The sequence below is a fragment of the Monopterus albus genome, unplaced genomic scaffold, assembly GCF_001952655.1.
Source record: "Monopterus albus unplaced genomic scaffold, M_albus_1.0 scaffold61.1, whole genome shotgun sequence".
Lineage (NCBI taxonomy): Eukaryota > Metazoa > Chordata > Actinopteri > Synbranchiformes > Synbranchidae > Monopterus > Monopterus albus.
The window spans coordinates 1,271,135-1,298,638 of record NW_018127941.1 but is presented as its reverse complement, the minus strand read 5'-3'; the positions used below and the strand labels follow the sequence as shown (position 1 = coordinate 1,298,638).

General features: G+C 40.5%; 1 protein-coding gene across 2 annotated transcripts; it reads left to right on the top strand.

Annotated features, from left to right (window-relative positions):
• The first annotated feature begins 343 nt into the window (after positions 1 to 343).
• On the top strand, positions 344 to 24,079 carry kita (KIT proto-oncogene, receptor tyrosine kinase a). Of its 2 annotated transcripts, none has more exons than XM_020603377.1 (21): positions 344 to 981; positions 3,309 to 3,566; positions 7,693 to 7,977; positions 8,119 to 8,258; positions 8,994 to 9,165; positions 9,999 to 10,185; positions 10,919 to 11,034; positions 11,301 to 11,415; positions 13,112 to 13,296; positions 14,600 to 14,706; positions 14,867 to 14,993; positions 15,528 to 15,632; positions 15,974 to 16,084; positions 16,284 to 16,425; positions 16,583 to 16,677; positions 16,792 to 16,922; positions 17,299 to 17,421; positions 18,330 to 18,441; positions 19,020 to 19,119; positions 19,402 to 19,507; positions 21,590 to 24,079. In XM_020603377.1, the coding sequence occupies exons 1-21, from the start codon at positions 927 to 929 to the stop codon at positions 21,758 to 21,760; spliced, it is 2,943 nt and encodes a 980-aa protein (XP_020459033.1). In that variant the 5' UTR covers positions 344 to 926; the 3' UTR covers positions 21,761 to 24,079. The 2 variants fall into 2 exon arrangements, with proteins under 2 accessions (XP_020459033.1, XP_020459031.1); XM_020603375.1 differs by having other exon boundaries at positions 8,973 to 9,165.
• Positions 24,080 to 27,504: the final 3,425 nt, after the last annotated feature.

Below are 27,504 nucleotides of genomic sequence, written 5' to 3'. Positions count from 1 at the left end.
AGAAGTATTGCTTGTACTGATGAGCGTGGTACCTTCAGGCTTTTGGAAATTGCTCCCAAGGATGAACCAGTCTTGTGGAAGGCCACAGTTTTTTTTCTAAGGCTGAATTTTGGCTGATTTCATTTGATTTTGATGTTTGAAGGTAATACATCCAATGGTGCACCTCCTATTGACTCAAATTAGGTCAATTAGCCAATCATAAGCTTCTAAAGCCATGACATCATTTTCTGGAATTTTCCAAGCTGTTAAAAGGTGCAGTCAACTGAGTGGATGTAAAAGTCTGACACAATTGGAATTGTGATATAGTAAATTCTAAGTGAAATAATCTATCTGTAAACATTACTTGTGTCATGCTTAAAGTACATGTCCTAACCAATGTGCCAAAACCAGAGTTTAACATGACATCTGTAGAGTGGTTAAAAACTCAGTTTTAATGACTTCAGCATAAGTGTATATTGTCTGTATATATGCATACATGGTGTAAGTCATGACAAAAAAACAAACAAGCCAAAAAAAAAAATGGAAACCCGACTGAATACTTTGTCTTGATCTGTCAGTGTGTCTCGGTGTTTTTGTCGGGAAGCAGACAAACACCTCCCTCTCTGTGAGCAACGTGTGAGTAATAGACTCCACCACTGCCTCCTACGAAACATGCGGTTGACGCCACAGTCGCTCAGAGATACCTGTCCGGCTTGCACGTCCCCTCTGACGCGCTCCAGGAGAACAGTATGTTTGCAGGAGCGCGACGGTTGTTGCTGTTGCGAGCTGTACTAAGCATCGGTGCCTTTACAGACTTCTAAGTGCGTCTCTGTCAGAGCTCGCAGTCAACTTCCCACAACTCCGACGCGCTCGGCGAGTAGAGTGGAGCTACCTTGAGCAGAAAGGCACTGGCTCACCGCCACAGCTAGACCCATGGAATAATAACTATGGAATACCACTGGATACTTCTGTCTGTCTTTGTACAGTTATCCTTCCCTCCAGGTAAGGCTGAGCATTTGCACTTGATACGCCACTTTACGCAGGCAACTTGTTGCTGTTCACTTCTGAACAACGTCAGGGTCGACTGTATTTTAATGGATAGGGGTATTCACCCCCCTTTAGCGCAGGAAAATAAAGATATTCCACATTTTAGAGGACTGAAGTAGTTCACTCTTAGGTCTGCAGTCAGACATAAAGGGTGATGGTAAGTCAGTGAAATCTAATGAGGAAAGTGGATACTCTGTATCCCAAACGGGCTACTTTAATAATTAATGCACTGTTCAGAGAGCAGGGCGTCATGAACAAAAAAAGTAATCAAACAGTAGAACTGAAGTAGAATTAAGAATAAGATATGATTGCGAAGAGACTTTGTGGTCGTGTTACGCTCCATGAAGGCAGCAGGTTCACGTGGTTTTCCTCCTCTTTGTGCCGCACACAACAGTAACCGTCATTATAAAAATATAATGGCAACGACTGATTCCTAGGAAGCCTGCAAACGATAACCCTGGCAGATCATGGTTACGTCATTTCTCACCTTTTGGTTAAATATTGTCACACGTCTCTAACGCTGAGCACTGCAGAATATCTGCGCTGGTTTGATGTGCTTTGTTCTGGGGATGGGTTTGAAGGCACACTGCAACTGTTATGGGTTGGTATCATTTTCACTATAGGTCCAGAGCTCAAGGTCCATAAAAACCTAATTATATTATGTATGTTTTTGTCGTTTTATACAAATACTTCAACTAGAATCTCACTCTTTTTGTTTGACGTTCTAGCTTTAAAGAACATATACGAGTCACAATTCAAAGTGAACTTTATCTTGTTATTAAATAGTAGGCTAGTAAATAAGCCTGGGATTTCACAAGGAGATACATTTATGAACGTATCTTGACAAGCTATGTGTGCTGAAACAAGTGGTGAGTCATAGCGTAACTTTGCGCACTCCGCGTGTCTGCGGATTTTCGTGCAGCACAGGGCGGCATCAGGTGGGGCTGTGGTTTCTGCCTCTATTTCCATTTGACCAACAACTTCTTAATATATGATACGGCCATGGGAGACCTTTTATGTTCACGCCGTGTTGCTATCATCAGGGAACTTGAGTGATTGCTACGTCTCCAGGCAGTGTGCACAGGCTTACCTGTCATGTGATGCAACGAGGCGCACGTTGAAGTTTGCACCAAGTCCTTATAGGCTACAGACCCAATTCACTGTTGCCGTGTTTTTGACACAAGACCGGAGCAATAACAGTGTCTAAGCAGACCCATATTTGTTTAATGATACATTGCTATTTGCTGTTGTATGATTCTACGAATTTCAGTGTTTAAGATAAGTCTGTCATGGCACCACACCCTCCTCCCCTCATGGCACATCTACTGTTTCCAGCTCCTACTATAGTCTCACCACACCAGTGGGATCTCCATTCACAGTGTTTATCGCAACAGGCTTCAGTGGAGAAAGAGGGGGCTAAGTTCGCCAGCCTCGGTGATGTTTTCTCAGGGAACAAAAAAACATTACCCATGTACCACCTGCTTCCAGCCGGGGCAGCAAATTAAATCAAATTAAATCCTATCCTACAACCCACTGTCGTCCGCCTCACGCATTTGAATTTATTTTATCACTGGTAAAAGTCAGAAAAGGAGTTCATGTTTACTTGTATTATCATTTATTTAGCTTGTGCTTATTTAAGGGCTCAATCTGAAATCTTTTTTAAACAATCTAAAGTAGCCTACAGGTGTAGTCACATATATTTTTAAAGTTGGAGCTATAGATGAAAATTGAGGATTTTGTTTCTCTAATCATCATGATAATCATATTTTTGTTCCTTAGGCTTCTTCAAACAAAAATTAATTCAGATTTAGAACCTGTGTGAGGTCACACACCAAGCATGCACTGCTTTTATGGATAACGTTTTTCAAAACACCTATCAATCAATTAGAGAGTGAAAGTTTAGTGGTGAGGAGATTGTGTTGTTTACATTTAGATCAGGGTTTGCTCTAATGCACATCAGTTTCCTGGGGATGATGGTGCTGACACACCTTTACCTCACAGTAATGGGGAAGTTTTCACTAAACAATTTAACTAACCTTTAAGGTTTTAAAAAAAAAATACTTTAAATCAACCAATAAAATCTTTTCGAAATTATGAAATTTAAAAAGATTTAAGTCTATCAAGACCTTTAATTTCACATTACTGTTTCGCCTCTGGTCAGCAACATGACCATGCATGATCTTTTCCACCAAAGTGTGGTTAAAAGCACGATGAACATAGTTTGGCGTTTCATGATTTTTACATTTGCTGTGTGGTTGAATATCCTCTCTGTCCCACTATAGGCAACTCTAAGCCCACTATCGCTCACAGTGAGCAGGGCCACCTGGTTATTGATCTCAACAAGCCATTTGAACTGCATTGCCTGGGTATTAAGGAGATGCAGTGGCTGCGGGAGGACCGGGCAAAGGTGCGTGGGGAGAAGACAGTCAATGGGATGTCCTCGCTGCACATCACCAAGGCTCAGCCTCTTCACATGGGTCGCTACATCTGCTTGGAGAAGAGCTCTGGGGAGCGAGCCTCCATCTATGTTTATGTTAGAGGTAACTGTCTGTGAGTCAGTGTTTGGTGTTTGTGTGTGAGAGAGACCAGAAGGAGGACTGAAATGTAGAGCAGGTGGGAAAAGACAGCAAGGTAGAGCAGAGGAAATGTTTTTGGCATTTCTAGCTGTGTGTGGGTGTGTTTGCAGAAGAAAGCATTTATAACTTTGCCCTGAACAGGTAGAGTACAGTACATACTGCAGCTGTTTACTGAGTGGATGACTTGAGTTTCTGTATTTCCTTCTCTGTGTGACTCCACATCGCCTTGGCCTACTGCCATTACTCCTGCCCTCATCATTCTTTGTAGAGTGATCACTCACTTAACAATCCACACATTTACTGTACCTCTGAAGAGATGAGCAGTAACTACAATTAACATAAGTGTGTCAGAGGTGGTATTAATAATAACTACTTGAACCACTGATTGACTTGTGCACAAGTAATATTTTACTAATTTCATGACCGCTACAGCTCTTTGCTTCTGTAAGGTTGATATCTCTGTCTAGGTATGGGTGAACATTTTGGCAGTTCTATGTGCTGTGAAACTACAAATCTGAAAAATAAATATTAGTGGAATAATTTGATTTTAGTTTGTAATCCTTAAGAGTTCAAATAGGCTTAACGCTCCTTCAGCAGCATTTCTGTCAGCGTAACAAGAGCATCTGGTTCCAGTGCAGCCAAACAAAAAATACAGGAAGAGTCCACTGTCTTGGTTTGTAGATGGGTTTTGGTGTGTGATTGTGGTTTTAAATGCAATTACAAATACATTGGGTGCTCTTCACAGTAAAAGCCAGCTGAATACCTAGCAACTGTGGGCGGTGCGTTTGGTTTAGCAATAATATACCTGAGGTGCCGTGTAAACAGAGTGACCAGCAAACACTCATGCCGATATCAGTGCGTGTGCTATGATCAGTTTTTTTATGCAAATTTTGAATTTGCACATAAAGAAAACACTGAGTGAAAATGCTGTCAATTAAAAATAAAACTTGAAATATCACAAAAATGTTTTTACACCATGTTGAGGTGGTGAAATAGAAACTGACTTAGCAAGTACATGATGAGATACATAAAGCCTATGACTTAAATGCCTACTGAGGCTTCCCATTCCACTAGAGGGACAAAAAAACAAACAAAAAAAAACAAATAAACAAAAAAAAAAAAAAACCCCACCATTCTACTGAGACGAAAACCTCAGATGACTTTAACTCCAGTGACTCATGACTTCAAGTGGACTTGTACCTTTTGCCTTGGTACAAGTTGATAGCCCTCCTCTGCTCAACATTCAAATATTATGTTATAAAAACATGTAGCAAATCAGCTGATACAGTGGACCAACCAGCAGCCCGTCACTGTACACGCAGAAGGCAAAGGTCTCACAGTATCTGAAGTGCTAAAGTGGGCACTTGGACTTTTTTGATGCTCTGTAATTTCCCCTCTGATTCAAGCAGCTTCTTCAGTCAAGGTGTGGATGGGTGTTAAATTGCCTGGGGACAGGTGTCAGGACAGTATTGTAAATGACTGATAAGGGTTGCCATAAACCACCTCCTCTGTTCATAGGTGGCCAGTCCAGTTTAACATGGGTGGCTTCCTTCACTGTTTACCTTGCTGTCTTTAAAGAAGTAGCCCTGGTCCTTCAGATGCAAATGGACTGCTGAGTTCTTGTCGTGAGGGCTTGGCTCTCCTGTGTTGGACCAACTAACTTTGAAGTCATTTGCAGGGTGTACACAGACACTCCTTCATGGATATATCTTATTTTCCATTATTCAAAGGCACCATGACTGTCGTTGATATAATGTCACTGTTTCATACTGGCAAACTTGACATTTGTTAATTAGGACCTCTAGTATTTGGTACTTGTAAAAAATAAGGAGTAACAGTCATAGTTGTTGAATACAGCTGTTTTAATATATTTATTCAATATTTTTTATCTTTTGCTGTTAATATCATTTTATGGTTTATCATGAGTTGTGATCAGTAATTATGCTGAAACTCGGTGTTGCAGTCTCTGCCTTCTCAGTTAACAAAAAATACAGATTTCAAATAAATCTTTGTTTTAATTATTTTAACTTTTGAAACAAATCATTAAATCTGAAGACTAATTCAATACAGGATTCAAAACAACAACAAACAAACAAAACAAAAAGCATGAAATCCCAACCTTAGCCACAGGAATAACACCTGATGCATTTTTTAAAATTATTATAAAACTATCGTTTAGAAGTATTAATTATTTCTGTACTATGCACATTTACTGTAATTGTTACTTTGTTTAAAAATTTTAAATAATTTGGTGAGTAGCACATGGTGGCTTGTTTCAAAACATAAAGTTTAGGACTTGGTCTTGACTTGAGACTTGATTCAGGACTTTGTAGTCATGGGCTGACACTTGGGATTTGCAAAACAATGGGTAAATCTCAAAAAAAGCTGGGACAGTTTGTAAAATCAAGACTAAAATAATTTTATTCTTTGTTCAAAATAAATACTCACTTAAATTTTGATACCTGCAACACATTCCAAAAAAGTTGTGATGGTTGCATTTCAGGGCCAGTAATGAGTTAAAACAATGAAATGGTAATTCCTAAGCTTGATGACTGTGTTCTGCGATCCCTCACATGGCACTGCATCAAGAATCATCACGATATAACCACATGGGCTCGGGATGACTGTGGCACACCTGTGTCAGGCACTACAGCTCGTAGGTAAAACTGTACTGTGCCCAAAGGAAGCCCTATGTCAACAGTGTCCAGAAGTGCAGTGAACTGCTCTGTGCTCGGAGGCATCTAGGATGGACCATCACACAGTGGAAACGTGTTGTAGTCAGACAAATCAATGTTTCAGGTCTTTTTTTGAAAGGAATGGACACCGTGTGCTCTGGACCAAAGACAAAAAGGACCATCCAGACTGTTACCAATAACAAGTCCAAAAACCAGGGCCTGTCATGGTCTGGGGTTGTGTCAGTGCCCTTGGCAAAGGTCACTTACACTTCTGTGATGGCTCCATTAATGCTGAACAATACAGAGACAATGGAGCAACATATGCTGCCTTCAAGATGACGTCTTTTCCAGGGACGCCAATGTATATTTCAGCAAGACAATGCAAAACTGCACACATTACCAAGGCATGGCTGTGGAGGAAAGGGGTGTGAGTGCTGGACTGGCCTGCCTGCAGTCCTTACCCGTCCCAAATAGAGAATGTGTGGTGCATTTTGAAATGTAAATTGCATCAACAAACCCTAACCCTACCCCTAACCCTAACCCAGGACTGTTGTGCACTTAAGACTTGTTTTCAGGAAAAATGGGACAAAATGACAACTGACACATTTAATCACTTGGTGTCCTCAGTCCCTAAATGTCTTTTAAGTGTTGTGAAAAGGAACAGGAACATCACACCTTGGTAAATGCTTTACTGTCCCATCTTTTTTTGGAATGTGTTGCAGCATCAGAATAAAGTGAGTGTTTATTCTGAGCAAAGAATAAAACTGATGAGGTAACACATCAAATAATGTGCTGCTGTGTTGTTTTCAGTGTAACACAGATGGTTTACACATCACTATTTTCAGTTTTGATTTTACATACCACCCCAACATTTTCTGATTTGGGGTTGTATCATTCTTTACTCTTCTTCAGTCTTCATTCTTTGATCTATCATCTCTTTTTAACTTGGTAGTAAACATTTTTCATTTGCACATCCTGCAGTTACAGAGAAAGTGGAGCAGCAGCAGGTCTAATGATGTTTCTTTGTAGGTTCATTATTACATTTGGCCCCTTGTCATTGTAAAACAAAGATTATAGTGGCTTTAAGTGGAAAGAAAACATCATCAGGGCAAATGACAGTGTGGTCACAAATATACTCTCATCGTCATCCATTCCATGTAACTGGTGATGGGTAGTCGATCCAGCCAATCACAGGGCTTATTAAACTGTCAGTTATAGAAAAACGATCAATTCACAGCTACAGTATCATATTTGAAAGGGTTAAAATAACACTTCCCAAATAAAAATAGTTGGAAAATGGTCTAGCACAGTTATATAATGAATGTCTTAAAAAACATCTTCAGCATCACAGTGTGCAGCCCTGCTTACACGTCTGACACCACCTGTGATTGGATGCTTCTTCTTTTTTTTGGCAGATCCTAGCAATCCCTTCAGATTATCAAAGGTGTCCCACATTCTCATTCGTGAGGGAGAGAAAGCTTCTATTCCCTGCCTGCCAACTGATCCAAGTATGGAAGACCTGCGCCTGGAAACGTGCTCCAGTACAGCTCTGGCCTCTGGTCTCCAGTATTCTACAAGCCTGGAGCATGGCATCATCATCCACAACACACAAAAGGCCTATGATGGTTGCTATGTGTGCACAGGAAGACTCAGGAAAGAACGCGTTAGATCACACGATTATGACCTCACAGTGAAACCAGGTAAAACGGTGTGCCTGTGCTTTGTTGAGGCTGAATAGCCGAAATCTGTTGCTTTGTTCTTTTGTATACCATTTCTACCAGAGTCAAGGATCTGACACGCACAGGCTGATTCAAATTACTTTTGTTTTTGTTTCTCTTCAGTCCCCACTGCTCCACCTGTGATTAGCATGCAGGCTCCTAAAAGAGTGATTCTTACCTGGGGCGAGAGTCTCTCCCTCACTTGCAACACTACCAATGTCAACGGAGAAATCAAGCTGCAGTGGGCCACCCCACCTAGCTCGGTGAGACCCCTCTGCCTTTTTTCTTTGACTTGTGCTGTGCTGTTGGTGGAAGATTCAGCTAGATTTGTGGAGTTGTTCATGTGTACGGATTTGTACAAAAATAGTGCTGTTGGACTATTGATTGTCATCTTGTAATATCTACTAGGGCTTTGATAAATTCAAAGAGCATTTGACCTGAGAAGAGTCGGCCACTAAATCTTAGCTGTCCCTGGTGCTTGTAGTGTTATTTTTCAAATTTATAAATCACTTTTTATGTGCACGCAGGAAACACCCCTGATATTAACCACCTGACAACTCAATTATCTGGAAAATGGTCCCAATTGAAAACTGATGGTTTTTAAGTCTCAAAAATAAGATGTCTTTAAATTATTCTTTGACATTTACTTTCAGCCATTTTCAATATTGTTTTTTTTTTTTTACTGTGGGTTTTTTTTTGTTGTTGTTGTTGTGTATATGATATCAGCAGTTGTCTGTTTTTATGAACAACGGGGGAAATGGGTCAAAATCCATGCCCTCTATGCTTCAGGATCTTGCTGTGTGTGTCTTGTACCTTGTGAACAATAGTGTGTACGAATTCTGTACATGTGTGAGTGTTTGTGTGTTTGCACATGTGCTCGCATGCAGGCGGATGTGTGTCTGTGTCACTGTTTGTATGCTTGGCAAGGATAGACATGCAGACGGGGTTAATCTCTAGAGATCTCTGGGCGTTGACAGGGTGCCGTCTGGTCTTCACAGCAACCAGCAAAGGTTGACGGCGCGTCACATATCTTGACGGAGCACTTCACTCACGTGCGCAGCTCCACCTTGCACATCTCGGCGGTCAGGCCACAAGATGCTGGGAGGTACCAGTGTGAAGCTGAGAATGAAAAAGGGGTCAGCAGACAGTCAGTGTGGCTTGATGTTTATGGTGAGTACATGACGGGACTTGCTTTTACTGTAGCAAAAGCTGCAGTCGGTAATTACTGTGGAAGTTGTTAAAAAAATAAATGAAATGTCAGATTCAACCAACTTAATGTGATCTGTCAGTCACTCATAGCTGCAGGCAAAGGCATATCATTCTTCTGTTGTTTTCTCTGTATTTAATTTTTATCCTCACAAAAGCGCCAAGATCAGCTTGAAGTTAGATTTTTTTTTTTTCCCAAAAAACCGAATGTCAAAATAACAGTTTGACATTTGGAAAATTCGAGTATTCATGTTCTTGCTGAAATATAGATGATAAGAGTGACACCTTTCTCACACCTGTGTGGTAAATGTTATGCTACTGCCAGCAGCTGGTATTAGCTTAGCATAAAGACTGGAAACAGTGACAGCTAGCCTGGCTTTGTATGATGGCACTGTAACAAAATCTACCTACAGTACATCTAAAGTTTTTTCCCCTTCAGTTATGTACAAGACTGACCAGAGCCAGGTTGTGCTAAGCTAATCTATCTAATTATGGCTTTATGTTTACATGTACTCTACCGATAGGAGAGTACTATTAATCTTTTCATCTTACTTTCAGAGAGCTAATAGGGATATTTGATGTCTTGCTGTAGTTTTTAAAATGTGTATGTGAAGTGATTCTGCATGTGTTGTCTTGGTTTGTTTCTTTGGTCTGTGAGGTCTTCATATGCTTGTTTTGTTATGCTCTGATTTACCATGTCTCTAACGGAAATCATTCTGACCCAAAATTAATGTGATCCTCATTTTACTTTTAACAATTCCTGTAGTTATACTGTATTTATTTTTTCTCTTTTTCAGAAAAAGGATTCATCAATTTAACACCCGCAACCAACCAAACCATCCGTGTTCGTTCAGGTGAGAGTTTGTCCCTAAATGTTAGCATGGAGGCTTACCCAAAACCTCACACCTTCTCCTGGAGCTTCGAGGGCCACGAGCTACGGAACACGTCCGACCATGTCATCACCACACAGAGCCATGAATATAGGTGAGACAGCACACACTTATTTTAGGTGCCTACTTTACCACATAGATGAAAATGTTCATTATCTCCTTCAGAGGAATTTAACATGTTTGGTTTGGCTGCAGGTCAGCGCAGGTGATGATGCAACAGCTGCACTGTTCACAGCTGCACTGTTCACAGCTCCCTGAGAAGCAGAGCTGAAATTCTAAAAAGGCCCCAGGGGGTTCTACAGAAATGAGAACTGTCAAACTCAAAATGGCTTTCATGGGGAAAAGAAACCATGAAACATCTGCAGTATTACATTTGGGCTGCATATAGAAATATCACATAATATTATCCAAGGCTGCATGTTCAGCATAGCACGTTTTAGCTCATGCTTTGTGGTTTTTGTGTCCTTGAAACATTTCCTTAAATATGGGGAAACTAGGACATGGCCTAGAATCCATAAGTGGACATGATGGTACATGAGGGGACAGTGCTATGGCCATGTCAAAAATCAACAAATGTAGAAATGAAAAGATTTCTAAATTCCCCTTAAATGTAAAAGACACTGCAAGGAGATATATTTTTCTATTAGTGTTTTGCCTGTCCATGCTCTCAGTGAACAGCTGTGCATAAAAGACCAGCAGTTTTTTCTCAGGCAGCACTGGCACTGCTCTTTACTGTCAGTTGAAGCATTGACAGAAATATTATTACCATGGGTTCTTAAAAATTTATAAATTCTTTTGTGCTATAAATGTAATTTCTTCACGTTTAGGTACAACAGTGAGTTGAGGCTGGTGCGACTGAAAGTATCAGAGGGTGGAGTCTACAGTTTTCAAGCCTCCAATAGTGACGCTTCTGTAAATGAGACATTCACCATATTTGTGATCAGTAAGTTATGTTGTAGATTTAGTTAAAATGCTTTTGTTCCCTTAAGCCATGTAATGAATTACTCCACACTGCATTAATCTTCAGTAGCTGATATGCAGTCATAGATTATATCGACCTTTTCTTTGTGTGCAATAAGGTATACACACTCACCTCACTCTGTGTCACCTCTGTTTTGATACAATGGAGTAAAATGTTAAGTAAACTCTCTACTGTTTTGTCATTTATATGTCACCTGATACTTTCTGACGTTAGCCTGTGTTTGTCAGGTAAACCTGAGATTGTATCTCACGAGGGTCCAGTGGACGGACAAGTACGCTGTGTGGCAAAGGGGTTCCCTCCCCCCCAGATCACCTGGTACTATTGTGAGCAGCCCTATGTCAGGTGAGATTTTGAAAGGCCTTGAAAACCTTTTTTTTCCCCAGTGAGCTACTGACTGTCGGTCTCTGATGCCTACATGCAAACTTAACTATTTTGGTTGTTTTAATAAGAGATTTCTGCATCTTTGTATGTTTTTTCTGTACTGGTTTGAAATAGGCGGGGCTAAGATGGGAAATATGATCTCATATCTCCCCACACCAATCTAAGTTTAGTGATGACTGTTATTTGATTATGCTGCCAAGGTACCACACCTTTACAGTCTTGGTGGGTTTGGGGAATTAAACTTCTAATAAAATAACTGAAAATGTTATTTTTTTCAGATGTTATCAATTGTTGCTTATTTAGTCATACTTATGATTTTACATGAGGGTTTCAAAGACTTTATAAACAACACAAGAACAATACAGTTGATATGGTCTCACCAATCACATGCCTTATTCACATTTATCCATATTTAATGGTCAAACTTTAATTTCTGTTTCAGTGGGGAAATACAAAATTAACATGGACAGAATTTGATGTTGCTGTGTGTCAACTTTAGAACTATATCTTAAAGTAATTTTGAGGATTGGATACTGATGTTGGGCAGACTGGTCATTAGTCTTGTAAAGTGACTAAACATAAGAAAAAACCAAAATCTATGCAAACTAAATGCTCTCCAGCAGTCCAATTAGACTGATATCAGATTCACATATGGAAACAAATGTCATGTCTTTTACAGTGATAATGAGGCATGCATGTCTGTGTGTTCACCTATAAGGTGTCTCTTCACTAGTACCAGCCTGGTGATCATTGAGGCTGTGGCTGTGTCTGCAGTTCTCTAGGTGCTTCATCAGAGATTTTGCACCTTCATATGTTTGCCCGCAGCACCACCTGTACTGTACTTTATTTGAAGTTTAACTTTTACCTTCAAACTTTCATAAAAATTATGTGAAGTGCAACTCGAGGGTCCTAAAGGTCACACTAAACACTCATTGGACAGAGGAATGGTGATGATAGTGGAATGTGGGATTGTGGGATTTGATGGGGCTGACTTGTGATTGGCTGACAGTGATGGGATGACCCCCATGTGACAGGAGACTGCAAAGAATTGATCTGTGATTGAGAGTGGCCCGGGTTATCTGCCTGATTATAACTGAACAAGGCTCATCTAATGTCAAACATAAAGTTTGTTGAAGGAGGAGCGCCTTGTTCCTATAGCAACACCAATCCCAAGCAGCACAGGCAGTGCTGATCACAATAATTACTGATCACAACTCATGATTATCATTTTTTCAATTATAATGAAATCCACTTAATAGTCATTACATGCAGGCACGCAAATGTAGGTACACAAATAGACACTGAGGTGGGCTGAGTTAGCCTATAGGAGCAGAGAGCAGTCAGAGAAGAGCTGTTCTGTGTGGAGCCCTGGACTAATTTTATGTATTTACATCTGTGTTTTATGAGGACAGAAGGAATTCCCCATTTTTATTATGACTTCTAGTGAAACTAACTGCCAGCAGAAAACTGAAACGTGAGGCCATTTTTCTGTGCTTCTTGTGTCCAATCATGTCATTCATTATGTTGTTTCCATAACTTAGGAAAGGAATATTTGTCTTGCAGGGACTTGGGTAAGCGATGCCCGAGTGCCCTGACAAGAGACTGTTAATGAATAGCATGAGCTCTTTGTCAACAGTGTAAAATATTCTGTCTTCAGGTGCTCCCAACAGGTGAATGCCACACAGGAGGAGCACAGTGTCATTACTGTCACACTGTTAAGTCCGACAAATGGGAATTCAGAGGTGGAGAGTCGGGTGAACATCAGCAGGGGACGGTTCACTACTCTGGAATGTGTGGCTACGGTGGAGGGAGAGCAGGCTTACACACTTTTCTCTATCAGCGGTGAGTGGAGACATCACACACGTGCAGGGTGTGTTGCAGTATTTAAATAAGTCCTCACACATGTTGGCTAAGCAGGGGCTACATGTTACTGAAGTCCCATCAGCCGTAGATGTTGTTCTGCATGTAATCCGCTACATATTTTCAATTTCAGATTAGATCTAGGTGCAACAGCATGCGAGAGGACATGGAGAACTGAAAATGTTCTCTCTTCAGATTGCAAATCTTTGTTCTCTTAACATGAGTTTCAGTAACACTTACTAGAGTAGAGACCAGTGACATTAAAACTTCTGTCACCTCCCTGTGACCCCCTGCTCTTTGGACTGAAAAACAAAGTTATCTCAGCAGTTCTGCCTCCCAGTAAACCCCACATGGGATTTATTCCTCTGTTCAAAATATTTCCTAAAAGCATGATTTTGGTGAGGATTAACCCATAAAAGTTATGGGTTCATGTGTTTACTTTATGACTCCAAATCTGCTGTGTTATCACTGCTTTCCCATCTGCTGTACAGTGTCCTCAAAGTGGTGTGAGTGCAGGAACTGAAAGTACAGCAAAAATATGTTCCTGCCTCAGCCTGGAGACCCAGATTTATGCAGAACACCAGGGGCTAACTGTAACTGCAGTGGGTATGTGGGCGAGCATTACGAGGGAGGAGAGTGTAGCCTGGCAGGACAGGCCTTTGGGAGTGGGTGCCCAGGATTTTTGTGCTTCACAGAGTAACAGCAGACCAGGCGGAGGCGCTGAGAGTGTGGAGCGCAGTAGGAGGCCTGGTGATGGTGGGCATTTTGGGGCTGTGGGAGGCTCTGAGGTGTCAGTGAGCTGCAGCAGAGAACACACAGAACTTTAGAAGCCACTGACAGGTTTACAGGGGATTAGTTCCTGCAGAGTCTGCATTCTCAGATTTGAAGTTGAGAGAAAGCTCCTTATCTCTAAAGAGCTTATTACACCCCACTGGACAGTGGAGCAAAACAATAAGGCATCACAAACAGCCACACACAAAGGAACACAACACTATTTATAGATAATTACTCTCCACCACAGCTGTAAAGGCAACAGCATTACAGTGCAATACTGTATAATCAAAAGGGAATTGAAACAGTTAAACAATTTAAAGTGTAGAAAACAGCAGAGAACCCCATAGTAACATATAATTGGATTAATTTGCTGTGATTTGACCAAAGTGGGTTTCGGTGTGACTTAGCCTTCTCTGGCTTACATTAATTCACCTTTGCATTCAGAGTGTAACCATGGCAAACCATTGACTCTGTTGTCACTGCATCTAACATTATCGCTGTTTCCCTGCAGAGAGAACTGTTCCCCATGATCTGTTCACCCCTCTGTTAATTGGCACTGTATCAGCAGCAGGCGTCCTCTGTCTGATCCTTATCATGCTGTTCTACAAGTACATGCAGGTAAGACAACGATACACTTTTTTCTGCAAGGCACACCCTCTGTTATCAAATTCAGAGACATAACAAGTCAAGGAAACAAGCAGAGCATGTTGAAACCCTGTGAGTTTATTTGTAAAATTGATTGATGTTTTGCTATCTTAATTGTCTGCATTCATGCCAGAAACCCAAATACCAGATCCAGTGGAAGGTTATTGAAGGCATCCATGGAAACAATTATGTATACATTGACCCCACCCAGCTACCATACGATCACCAGTGGGAGTTTCCTCGAAACAACTTGCGTTTTGGTGAGTGTCCTGCCCACCGTTATATCTAAACCATATGTAGTCTCTGTCTTTTCAGCCATATTGTGTTATTTCTGGCATAGTGCAGCACTGAAATGTACTGTACATCCTGGTTGTCATGTATCAGGTGTAAAACACTGTTGGAGCAAAGTGATGTAGAGATAAATGTGTGTTTGTCTCAGTAATTAAGCTTAGCAGTGCAGTCAGTACGACATCATCACTGCTAGCCTCAGGTCACTTCATGCTGATTGACAGACACTCACGGCTTTAGCTATGTCTGTCGTTTACCGACTAACCAGGTCCACGGCTCATACATGATGAAAGCCCACTCCCTCACTGCAAACAAAATATTGTTGACATATTCTGGGTGTTGTTTTTAACAAATCTCCTTAAACAGGATCTTGCGTGTCCTGGTGCCTAGGTACATAGCCCAGGGGCTAAAACTGATGTTGTCCAAGGAACACTGGCATGGGGCCAGTTTGTGGGAGGGAAACAGGATAGGCAATAACAGTTATATGTCTGTCTTCTTGTCTTCAGGGAAAACACTGGGATCTGGGGCATTTGGAAAAGTGGTGGAAGCCACTGCATATGGACTCTCCCAAGCAGATTCAGTCATGACAGTGGCTGTGAAAATGCTCAAATGTAAGCACAGTCAACACATATGCATGTGTGCAGAAGCAATAGAGTGTGGTTATTTTGACAAGTTGAAAAAATTGCCTAGTAGCTACACACTTCATAAGAAGAATGATTAAATAGTTTGCCTGCAGGCTTTCAAAAACAGGCAACTAGAGTTTTATGTGAATGTCTTTAAGTGATTTTAACTGTTGCCAAACAGGCACCTATTTATTTTGGTTTCCACCTACTACCTATTTTATTGTAATCCTGCAAATACCAGCTCAAGATATTTAATCATCAGTTTACCTTGAACTCACTTAAGTCTTAATCCTTTTGTAAATGCTGTGTTCCTGTTATTTTTCCCACAGCAAGTGCTCATGCCACAGAGAAAGAGGCACTGATGTCAGAGCTGAAAGTCCTCAGTTACTTGGGAAACCACATGAATATTGTCAACCTTTTGGGAGCCTGCACTGTTGGAGGTATGGCAGACATGTTGTTCTTCATTATTGCTAAAGACTGTAGAGTGAAACTAGAAGCATCAAGTCTACAGATTTTAAGGGGATGCTGTCACTATTGTGCTTTCTTTCACCACATTTTGCAGATTTTTCCAAAAATGGTGTGCATCATATACTGTATGTCGAAAGATCACTTTTATAAGGAATGTTTCTTTGTATGCAGGACCAACACTGGTGATCACAGAGTACTGCTGCTTCGGAGACCTTCTTAACTTTCTGCGTAGAAAGAGAGAATCCTTCATCTGCTTGAAGCTGGAGGAAGACTGCTGCTACAGCAATGTCATGCCGCAGGGAGACGTAGCTGGGTCAGGTTCTTTTTTGTGGTTTATTGTGTGTGGAGGAGAAAAGAGAGTACTAGTATTTACTACACAGAACATTTGTAGGAGGAGGATATTTGGACAGCACTGTGCCTATGTGTGGCTGTGCTCAGCTGAGTCCAGACTGCTCCTTTCCTCTTCACAGTGACAGCTTGAACGGCTACATGACCATGAGGCCTTCTGTTGCTGGCAACCCACCATTTAGCTCATCTTGTGAGAAGAGACGCTCACTACGCAAAGGCAAGCAAGCCAGCCATTCATCAAATTTCTCAGTCTTAAAATACACAGAGAAGCAGTTGAAATAAGACTTGTGCAGTTTCAAAGCAACAATCCTTACCCAGTTTGTCCCCTCAGGTGGCTCCTATGTTGAAGCAGATGCAGAGATTGAGATGTTTGAGGAGGATGGTCTGTCCCTAAACACAGAAGACCTTCTCAGCTTCTCATACCAAGTGGCCAAAGGCATGGAGTTTTTAGCCTCCAAAAATGTGAGCATTGACTTGATTGTGTACATTTTAGAATAACAATTATCATGCTTGATTTCTGGATAAAGCTATTATGTGAAATTCTTCAAATGATTTCTGACGCAGAGCATGTATCATGCCTCCACAGCTAGTAAACAGACCTAAAACGCATGTTGGAGCCTGCTGCTAAAATATTTATCACATGTGGCGGCAAAGATACTGTGGCCAGTAAGCTCATGTATCAGTGTCAGTGGTTGTGTGTTACAGGTTCAAGTGTGGAAACTCAGTGCCAACCTGCATTTGAAAAAAACAGTTCTTTCCGGACTGTTATATTATTGATTGGTCATACATGGCGCAGGTATCCTCAGATTTTAAAGGTAGTGTTGGATATGTTTTGCAGTGTATCCACAGAGACCTGGCAGCCAGAAATATACTGCTGACTCAAGGAAGAGTGGCAAAGATTTGTGATTTTGGCCTGGCTCGGGACATCACCACAGACTCCAACTATGTAGTCAAAGGCAACGTAAGTCTGCACTAACAATTTGACATCTGGGAATTTGAGATGAAACACATGATGCATCCAGTGGTGACCATCATGAAAGTCCCCCTTCAACATGGCATCCTTGAATTAAATCAACCCCTGCCCTTCAGTTTGCTCGTTTGGAACTATATATTAGTTTGTAAAGTAATGTATTATTTTATTGGTGGGCCCCTGTCCATAACATCTTTAGAGATGCTGTGTAAGCAAACTTCCTCCTGACACAGTGTTCCAGTTCATTAGAGAGAAAATTGCAGTTGTGAGTGTGCTAAGATAAGTCATTCAGGGAATACGGGGGAAGGTGGGGGGGATGGTTGAAACATCTGGCATGGCATCACTAAAATGTTGTAAAATAACACTGTATGACTTCTAACTTTCATGCATTTATTTCACAATCTTATTTGTAATAAATAAATAATAACAAAGTAAAGAGTCATTCCTACATTTGCAAAAGACAAGTAGTTACATTAATATATAATTTGGCTTTTTAAAACAGTTATTTTACAGTTATGTTACAGCTCATGGTGCTACAGTGACTTTATCCTTTGTTTATTGCTTTTGGTCAGGTGCCATTACACAAGTTTCTCGTGGCTCTAAAGTTCTAATGGCACAGACATTTTGTAGTGTAGCTTGTGGGGTGTGTGTGTGTGAGACAGCTGATAAACTGATCTGTCAGAGAGCTTTGTGGTTTTAGACCCTCAGGGGAACACTGTGTGCATACCTGACATTTGGTACAGTCCCCTCATTTAACAGTCCTCTGTCACAAACATGTTTTACTCCAGTCACCATAAAATAAATAAAAATAAAAAAAATAAAATAACACCACTGAAGAAAGTTTTCAAATTTTGAATGAGTATGACCTTCCATTGACTTCCCGAGTGCTTTTCTTTCAGGCTCGTCTGCCAGTGAAATGGATGTCCCCAGAGAGTATCTTTGAGTGTGTGTACACATTTGAGAGTGATGTGTGGTCCTATGGCATCCTGCTTTGGGAAATCTTCTCACTAGGTACAGTATGTGTATCCATCCACTGTTTGTGTGTGTTTGTTTAGCTATCTGTATTCATTGTTCTCTCCACTGGTTGCCATTGTGTTTTAGAATACATTTTAAACTTCTGACGTTTGCTTTTAAAGCCCCTATTTATTTAATGAAATTATTGCAACTTTGCTGATATGATTGAGGACTTAGATCATCTCGTCAGCTACTTTGAGAAGTCACCATATCTACTGTAGATGTAAGTGATAGGGTGATCGTACTCTTACTGTAGCTGTTCCTAAATTGTGGAATGCTCTTCCTCCTGAACCTTACTCTCTTCAAATCCAAACTAAAGACATATTTATTTACTTTGGTTTTTGGTTTCTAGTAGAATTTTATCAGATTTATGGGTGTTTTGATCTCTTTTATTTGTTTGTGTTGTCATAGTTTTAACATTGACTGTTATATTTCTGTTTTTATATTGTCTTGTTTACCAGGTATACTGTATGTAAAGCATATTCTAGTTGTTCTTAAAAATAAAGGTTGAGTTGAGTTGAATATGTCTGTTTTCAGGAGCTCTTGATCTAATTGAATCTCTCTGCTGAATTTAGGAAACAGTCCTTATCCCGGTATGCCTGTGGATGCCAAGTTCTACAAACTAATAAAAGAAGGATACAGAATGGATGCTCCAGAGTTTGCACCCAATGAAATGTGAGTTATTGTGAAATGTGAAATACAAGCATTTGTAAAATGTTCATAGGAGAGATGGTGTGGTTGGATAGAGACTATTTGTGAGACTGAAGGAATGCCATGTGGGGGGTTTGAATAACAGCTCATTCTCATCCCATTGCATTTGGCTTGTCACAACTATAGCTAAAACTGGGGACATGTTAAAACTCTTAGGTGCAACTAAGAGCACAAAACAATATGCACAACAAAGGGGGATGTAATAAATGCAGACAAAAGTGTTTGTGTTCATATGCTGCTGTGCAGGTATCAGATTATGCGGTCCTGCTGGGATGCTGATCCCTTCAACAGACCCCCCTTCAGGAAGGTCGTGGAAAGGATTGAACAACAGCTGTCGGATGCCACTAAGCATGTAGGCTGCACCACCTTGATATTGTTTATTTCACTATGCAAATTTCAGACATATCTTTAAAAAATGACGCAAGAAGACTTCACAGAATTATGAGGCAATAAAACATGACACAATTTTTGAGCCACACAGCTAAAGACGAATGTTTATACATGTTGCACAACGTGAATCTAATCATTGTCGCTATCCTAACTGCTAAACAAAGGCTAATGGGCCCCAAGCTTAGTTCAGTCTAAAAACATCTTTCATTCTTTGCCTTTTTATATAATATTATATATTATATGATAGTGTGAGAATGAGCACTTTAAAGTCACCTCCCCTGTATTTGCACATAATTCATCTAAAGTTCTGGAGCCTCTCACAGTATGAACAGATGTAGTTGAACTTGAGCTTGTCTGATTTACTCATGACATACCAGGGCGTCCACTGTTCTCATGACTGTCCTTGTACACCACAAAAGCTTCTTCAGGACATGAGTTCCAAAGGGATAGGTGGGAATTTTGGGAACTCAATCTCTTCCATGTCTAGAATTAGATGAGAAGAGTGATAGTACTCTTGTGTGGTAAATATGAAGCAAGAGGATGGAGGTATCTGAGATTAACATAAACTCTGGAAACAGGCCTGACTCAAAGGTTAATTAACACGGTATATCTTATTGGTTTAATCTGTACAGAACTGGGGAAAAAAAGGTTTAAAAAAATGAAGTTGTTGCTTTGTAGGGAGTGTGCCAGTCTATTTCATTACCACAACTTTTCACTTTGATTTTTGTGTGGATTAAATAAGATACAATGTTCTGTATTTAATTATAGAAGTGTCTATGGCAGCCCATCCATCCATCAGTTTTTGCATGCTAACATGCTAAACTAAGCATGAAAATGGTAAACATTACTTCTGCTACACACCAGCATGTTAACATGGAGATTTTCTCATTAAGTTCAAAGCAATGCTGTGTCAGTTTTGTCAAGGATGGACTCAAAATGTCAACACAAAATAGAGAAGGTAAAAGTCAGCAACCTGTACACAGTGTATACAAGCAAAACTGGTCGGCACTTGGTAAGTGAAGAGCCTTGAATGCAACTTCGATCAGATGGACATGTAAACTTGGGCACATAAAATTCAATTCTCTAATAGGTCAAGCTAGAAATAAAAGTGCGGTCTGAAGGTTTTTGTGCCTATAGAGTTCCTTGAAGCATATGCACAATGTTCAACAAAAATATCCTCCCAGCTAGGGCCACAAATGGTACAACAGAAAGAGCTTGTAACACAAGGAAACAAAAGAGCAATAAAGAGTCATATCAGTCAGTGTGGTCTGTGATTGTCCAAACTCAGAGCAGCCGTAGTCCATAACACAGTGTGTAGCAAACAGTCTGTGAGTTTCACACAGTGTAGTGTTAGTTGAGCTTGAATTGCAGAGCACAGGATCAGACACAATGTGGCACGAAGGAGGACGCAGGAGCAAACAAGAATTGAAGATCAGAGATTTTTTACTGCATGAGGTTCCAAAGCAGGCATGACGGAAGTGTGTGGTGGAGGAGTAGTGGCTTGGAAGAACAGATGAGAACAGTCTGATGAGGTATATATGCAGGGCTGGTAAAAGGCTGATGGGCAAGAGCTGGATGTAACTGGTTCAGGTTAAACCTTCTACAGGTGAGGGTGAAGCAGGAAGGCGGAAGTCTTCTGACAGGAAGTGCAAGGAAACCATGACACTCTGTGCCTACATATGAGCCGCTAGCTTTGCTGAAGACTATTAGTCGTGTTTAGCTTTGGACACAAACAGGCCGCTTCCTGTCTTTATGTTAAGCTGGGCCGTCTTCCTCCTGGCTTCAGCTTTATAATTAAGGAGAGAGTGGTTTCAAGCACATTTAACTCTATGCAAGAAAGTGAATAATACATTTCCTGTGATGTTATTTCCTATAGTTTGTGTAAATGATGTAATGATGCATAAACAAAATAACTAAGTTACAAGAGAAACAGATTAAATGCCACTGAGATACATATTTACAATTGCAAACTGAGACTGTATAGCCATCACAAACTTTGTTCCCTCTCTCCTTCTTCTCTCTGCCACTACTTTCTTTTATTCAGATTTATCTGAACTTCAGCTCCAGGCTTCCTGTTATGCCTAGAGCCAGGGAGGAGCCCAGCTCTCAGAGCTGTCTCAACTCAAGCGGCAGTAATAGTGTTGTGACCCAGCCCCTACTGGTACAGCATGAGGTCTTCCTCGAGGGGACAATCTTGAGAGCCCAAAGGCTGTAAGGACCCACCTGACCTGTCTGGCTGCCTCTTAAAGTGCCTGTAATGTTCGACCACAAAACACCCCACCACCCTGGTACCAAACGCATGTCTTATCAAATGCAGATGGAATGGTAATTGCCATCTATTATCAGAGAGAACAACAAGGGACAAAAGGTCAATACCACTACTATTCATTGTAATTACCTACTGATTACAGGGAGCACAGTTAGACTAATGCTCCCCTGCTTACAGTGAAGAACTGTTAAGGCACTGGAGGGGTTGGAGGGACATCAGCGGTTACTCTAAAACTGTTCTCTGGTTTGTTATTTCCAGATTTTTCAGTTACATTTTTCCTACACATTTCATAAAGGTTGTTTTGTTGTTTTTGGCACTCTGTATATAACTGTAACCTTTCTTTTTACACTTTGTGTTTTCTTATTCTTTGTTATTTTTCTGTCAAGAACAAGTATGTAGCATTTCTACATTTTGGTTGGCTGTGGTAATTGTTGGAAGAAGAAAAAAATGCTCAAGACACTTGAACTATACACCATTCCATACACCACGTAATGCAGCTTTAGTTTCCTTTTTTAACTCTTTCATTGTCAGTATTATTTCCAACTGCTCCGCTTTATGTTTATATGAAGGAGATGCTTTCTGGGGGCCAATTTAAATTGAGATATTGTGACACTGGTATATAAGCTATTAGATAGCATGGCTGGTCATGCTTCGAATTTTACTGCTTCAAGTCAATTAGGAGATACATTTCTGCTCTTTCTATGCTGGATGTCACTACCTAGAGAGCAAACAACTGGATCTCTTACCACATGGAGCAGCACCTGGTTGCTCTACACACAGATGTCTTCAGAGATATGGTGTAGACATGGTACGCTGGTTTTTCATTTACTGTATGTGCTTTTTGACTGCATATGTGTACATATCTGAAGTAATGATACTAGTCATTGCTGTAACATGGTGAGATGGGAAGAGTTAAACTTTTCACAAAGAACTTGCTCTGTGAAGCCTTTAGCTGTTGGCGTTCTTCTTAACTTCCTTACATGAGCAGGTAATGCAGGTGTATAGTTTCATTTTTTGACAGCTGGACTGCTGGCGAGTTCTCTTGTAAAGGTGTAAATAACTGTTATATGATTCCTCTCCTGCCACATCCACTGTATGATCTTTGTTTACAAGAATGACACAGGTACTGCCATTTCTGAGACTTATTTTTTCTGCTTTCCACCTTCTTGCCCGACATGAAGGAACAGGAAACTGAAACCTTTCTGTATTGGCTGACAGGTTTGGTGTCTTTTTTGCCCAAGCTACCATTGTAGTTCTCTATTATACAGTATATTGTGATTAAAGTCATGGCTATGCTTGTGTAAAATGTCATTAAGTGAACTGCAGTACTCCCTGAGGTGACAAGCCAGAGGAATGTGAAGGGTCTTCAATGTTCCCTGTTCAGATGTCGACACTGGGTACAGAGCTCGCTCTCAGTGTATGGGTCATGTCATTGTTCTCGAGATAGTAGCTGGTTTCCAAGCAGTCCTTCTCCTCTTTGTATCCACCTGTTTCCTTGATCAGAAGTGGGACTCTCAGCACCTCTCAGCCAACAGTCTGTATCAGTCCAAATCATTATAATTCCCGTCTTTCTACTGGTGAATGTTTTTGTGAAGAGCACCAGGAAAGTGTCCTATTTGTGTGTATGTGTGTGTGTGTGTGTGTACATGTTTGTATGACTGGATTACTGTTAAGAGGTGCCACTACAAAATATTCATCAAGACATTCAATGAAAATTCCACCATCTTACTGCTCTGTCTTTGTAAATATAAACGACCTTATATTGTAAAGTAATGTTGATGCTTTTGAAAATGTTTATCTTAAAGATGATGTGGTACATTGATGCAGAAGTTTTTTTTTATGCTGTGTTTTCTTATGTGTGCACAAATTTCTAACTGTAGATTCAACTGGGAAAAGCTGCTTGTGTCTCGGTCGCCATGGTAACTGAAACAGAAGGGCTTTGGCTAATGTTTTAATTTTGGCAAATTCATCATTTCAACCAATTATGCTGTTTCACAGTGTAACTGCCACAGAAGCATTGCTCCAAATGGTCATATCTGATAGCCAATAATCATATGGCAGTATCAGCGAAAATGATTATACTAAATTTTACTACCAGGATGAAGATGTCTCACAATGATAGAGATTATTTTTTCTGACTGCCCCACTCACACCAAAGAGTTTCCCTGCATTTTGCAACATATTTATTAAAAGCTTTAGTGTTACTGTGCAAATTTGACATTTTCTGTTACATGTTTCAGTGTAAATAAAGTTGTGTATATTGAATTCCCTATTTAACTTTCTTGGTATCTCTTATTAACTTTCTTGAAATCTCTTATTACATTCTGCATGGTAATGTGTGGATAGTTTTTCATGGCTGACATATGACAATTGTTATATCTTTCCAAGTGCAGTGCCAGACATCTGGGTGTGTGTGAATGCTCATGGCAGGTTGTTTCCTAAGGCAGATGGCTCATATGATTCATATTATCTCTACTTTGCTGTGAAATGGAAGTTAAACTGAAATTTATTACTTAATTACTGTATTTCATTACTACAAGTTACAGAATGGATTGGATTTTTTATTTATTTTTTGCCATTCTTCCTGCTTTACTCTAAATCCTTTGGCTCCAGCTCAAAAAAGGCCATCTGGTCATAAGGGGAAAGCCATGAGGATAACAGCAGCACCCTGAGCAGACAGGACTAGTGCACAAATTTGCGGGGGCAGAGTCCATTGTTTGAGGATCTAACTGATAAGAGACAAGCCGGAAATCCCACCATTGAAGCAGAGTCGTTGAAAGCAAACAATTGTTAGTCAGACTTAAGGAAGCTCTAGAAGAAGGCAGAGATAAATCTTTGCAGTATTATGGTAATTAGTATCCTTAATCTGTATTAACTAAATTTGTTTGCTTATTGCCTTCAGGACTGGTGAGCTCTAAAAAAAATTTAAAGCTGTTTTTCCATCACTTGCAGAGTCATTTGATCTTTTCATCCTGATGCAGCAGTTGTAGGTGAATATGATACGTTTGAACTCTGGGTGAAGACGTTAATGATCTAAGACTTGCCAACCACTGTTGTCTCAAAACATCAGTAGATGATCTATAGATTCCAGGTTTCCTGGTGGGCTAATTGATGTGTACTGTGCTGTAAATGCATATTATCATATGTTTGGAATGTTCGTGTCAAAGCAAGCACGAGACCTTATTATTACTGTCTGGCTGATGTACTGTGCAGTAGAGCCATCTGTACGTGACCTGACATCTTTTTCTTCTCTATACTTCAAAGAGAGATCAGGCTCAAAACAGGAACACTTATTTGTATTTTTTAAATTCCAAAGTGTGAAACAAAAAAGCAAGAACATCTGTATGTAACTCCTTTGTTTTGTGCAACAGGTCCCCTGTCAATATGCGATGGGTGCAATTGCTCAACTCCCTGCGGTTTCTTCTTGTGGTAATAAATTTGATAAGCATGTCACTCCCCTTCCGACACTGTTTGTGGTAAATCTGGCAGTTTAATATGAAACACCTCCTGTATTTTTTTACGCATGAGGTGAGAGGGAAACAGAAAGGCTGGTGCACTGTGGCCAGTACAAAGATTAGAGGTTTTCCAACTGTCTGCAATTGCAAGATTTCCAGAAATCTAGGTATTGTGGCAAATACCCAGAAACAAAATTATCTTCAGCTTCTAATCACCAATTTATTTATGGAGGAGAAACATTTAACAGTGTACCTCAGGGGCTTCTGTTAAATTGCCTTCCTTGACCACATCACAATGTTTTTCCTCATGTGATGCTCTTTCATAGGTGGCTGCTATGAAACAAAGATAACATCAGGTCTTCAGTTAGAAAAAAGGGTTGTCTTGATGTACACCACAACACTTTCCCATACCCACCAGCCTCCCACAGCTTTGCTGAGCTGAATACTAGCATTGTCACAGACTGTGTCCTTCATCCTGTAACTTCAGGTTACTTGAAGAACTTCTCAGAAGGTATTTTATCTCAGAAATAACATATTCTGTAAAGTAAACAACTGCATGAATGAGCCAACATAAATAGACTTTTCTCCAGGGTAAAGGCAACATGGGTGCCACTTATGGGTTACTTTTGGGATCACCACCACTTCCCATATGCACTCAAGCTGCTCAGGAAACATGCACCCCTGTGTGCACCCTGACCGAGCTGAGGAGGGGTGCTGCATTGGCCTGCCAGCCCAAAGCGCTGAGATACACAAACCGCAAAGGGAACAGGCAGAGATGGCTGGGTGAGGATGAGTTGCATGTGTGTGTGTCTGTGTGTATGTGTATGTACAGAAGACTGGTGAGGCTGTGCATATGTTTATGGGAGTTGGGGAAGCAAAATTTTATCTAAGGTACACTGCACTTCCTCTTGTGTTAAGAGTGAACCTTCTGTTCCTAGTGCTGTGTCAGGTCAGTAACAGGTTACATTCTGTCCCAGGCAGTCAGCTCTCGGGACACCAGCAGATGTCTGCTATGACACTGCTGCACAGAAACACTGAGCCAACTTGAAGGAGAAACAACCTTTTCATATTTTGTTTGATCTGTAACATTTTATAGTTTTTTAATGACATCATAGAGATTGTTTGGTTAAATTGGATGAAAGAGCTCAACATTTGTGGAAAATGCCTTTTCTTCCTTTCTTGCCAAGGTTTAAATGAGAAGCTTGACATCACTCTCATACCTGGAGGTTATGTACAATGCTGAAAAGAAGAGGTTAGCTTGGCATAGCTTGGCTTATATATGCATTGTGTATAGTGCCATATGTTGCAGTATCTCAGGTGGGGAGTGCATTGAACTGTGGAAGCAAAATCAAGCTGTTTGCCATAGTCCCTGAACCCCTTCACATATGGTGAAAATGGAAGAGAAAACCTGGGAGAGCATGCTTGAAGGCCTTTGATTAGATGACACACATGAGTAGCTCCCTGCCTTGAGAAATCGTTGTTGTCTCTTGTGAATCTGTCTCCTTTTCCATATGTACTGTATATATAACTCTGTATATACATGTAACTTCTCAACAAGCATCCAGAAGCGATTTCTAGCTGTGATACAATAAATTTATCCTAAAGGGTTCCAATCATTTTTAAGGAAACTTGCGAGAGAAATTCTTCAAAGGAAGCTGCAACGACAGCAACACAGTGGAAAACAAGACCAACAGTAGCATTGCTTCTTGCTGAGCTACTGTAAAAGGCATGTAGTAAAATGTAATTGAAGATGGCATCAATTTCCAGAGTTGTAAATTTTGTGTGAGAATATTACAAACTGCTGTGTAGTGTTTTGACAACTGTTACTCAAACCGGATTTCCTGGATCATATTTCAGTGTCTCACTAGTACCTGGAGCATCACACTCAAACTACTTGCTTTGTTCTCATGGTGAGTTTTTGGTCCAAAAGCCTGCTAGCAGCTCTGTGGACTTTGACACACTTTGGTATTGTGTCCTGTACTTTGTGTGCTTCAATCTAAATGCTAATATGACAATAACAATGACCGTAACACTCTGATGTTTAGTTGGTACAGTTTAATGTCCTGTATAAAATCCTGCTGCAACAGTGGGAATATCATCAGTTCTGCAGGTGTTTTGTCATAAACCAAAGTACGGGACACATTAAATTTTTTACCTGGTGCTGGCGCTTGATGAGTAATGAAAGGATCAGCAAAGTTAATGCGATTCACCCTGAGGGTGACATGAATGTGTGTG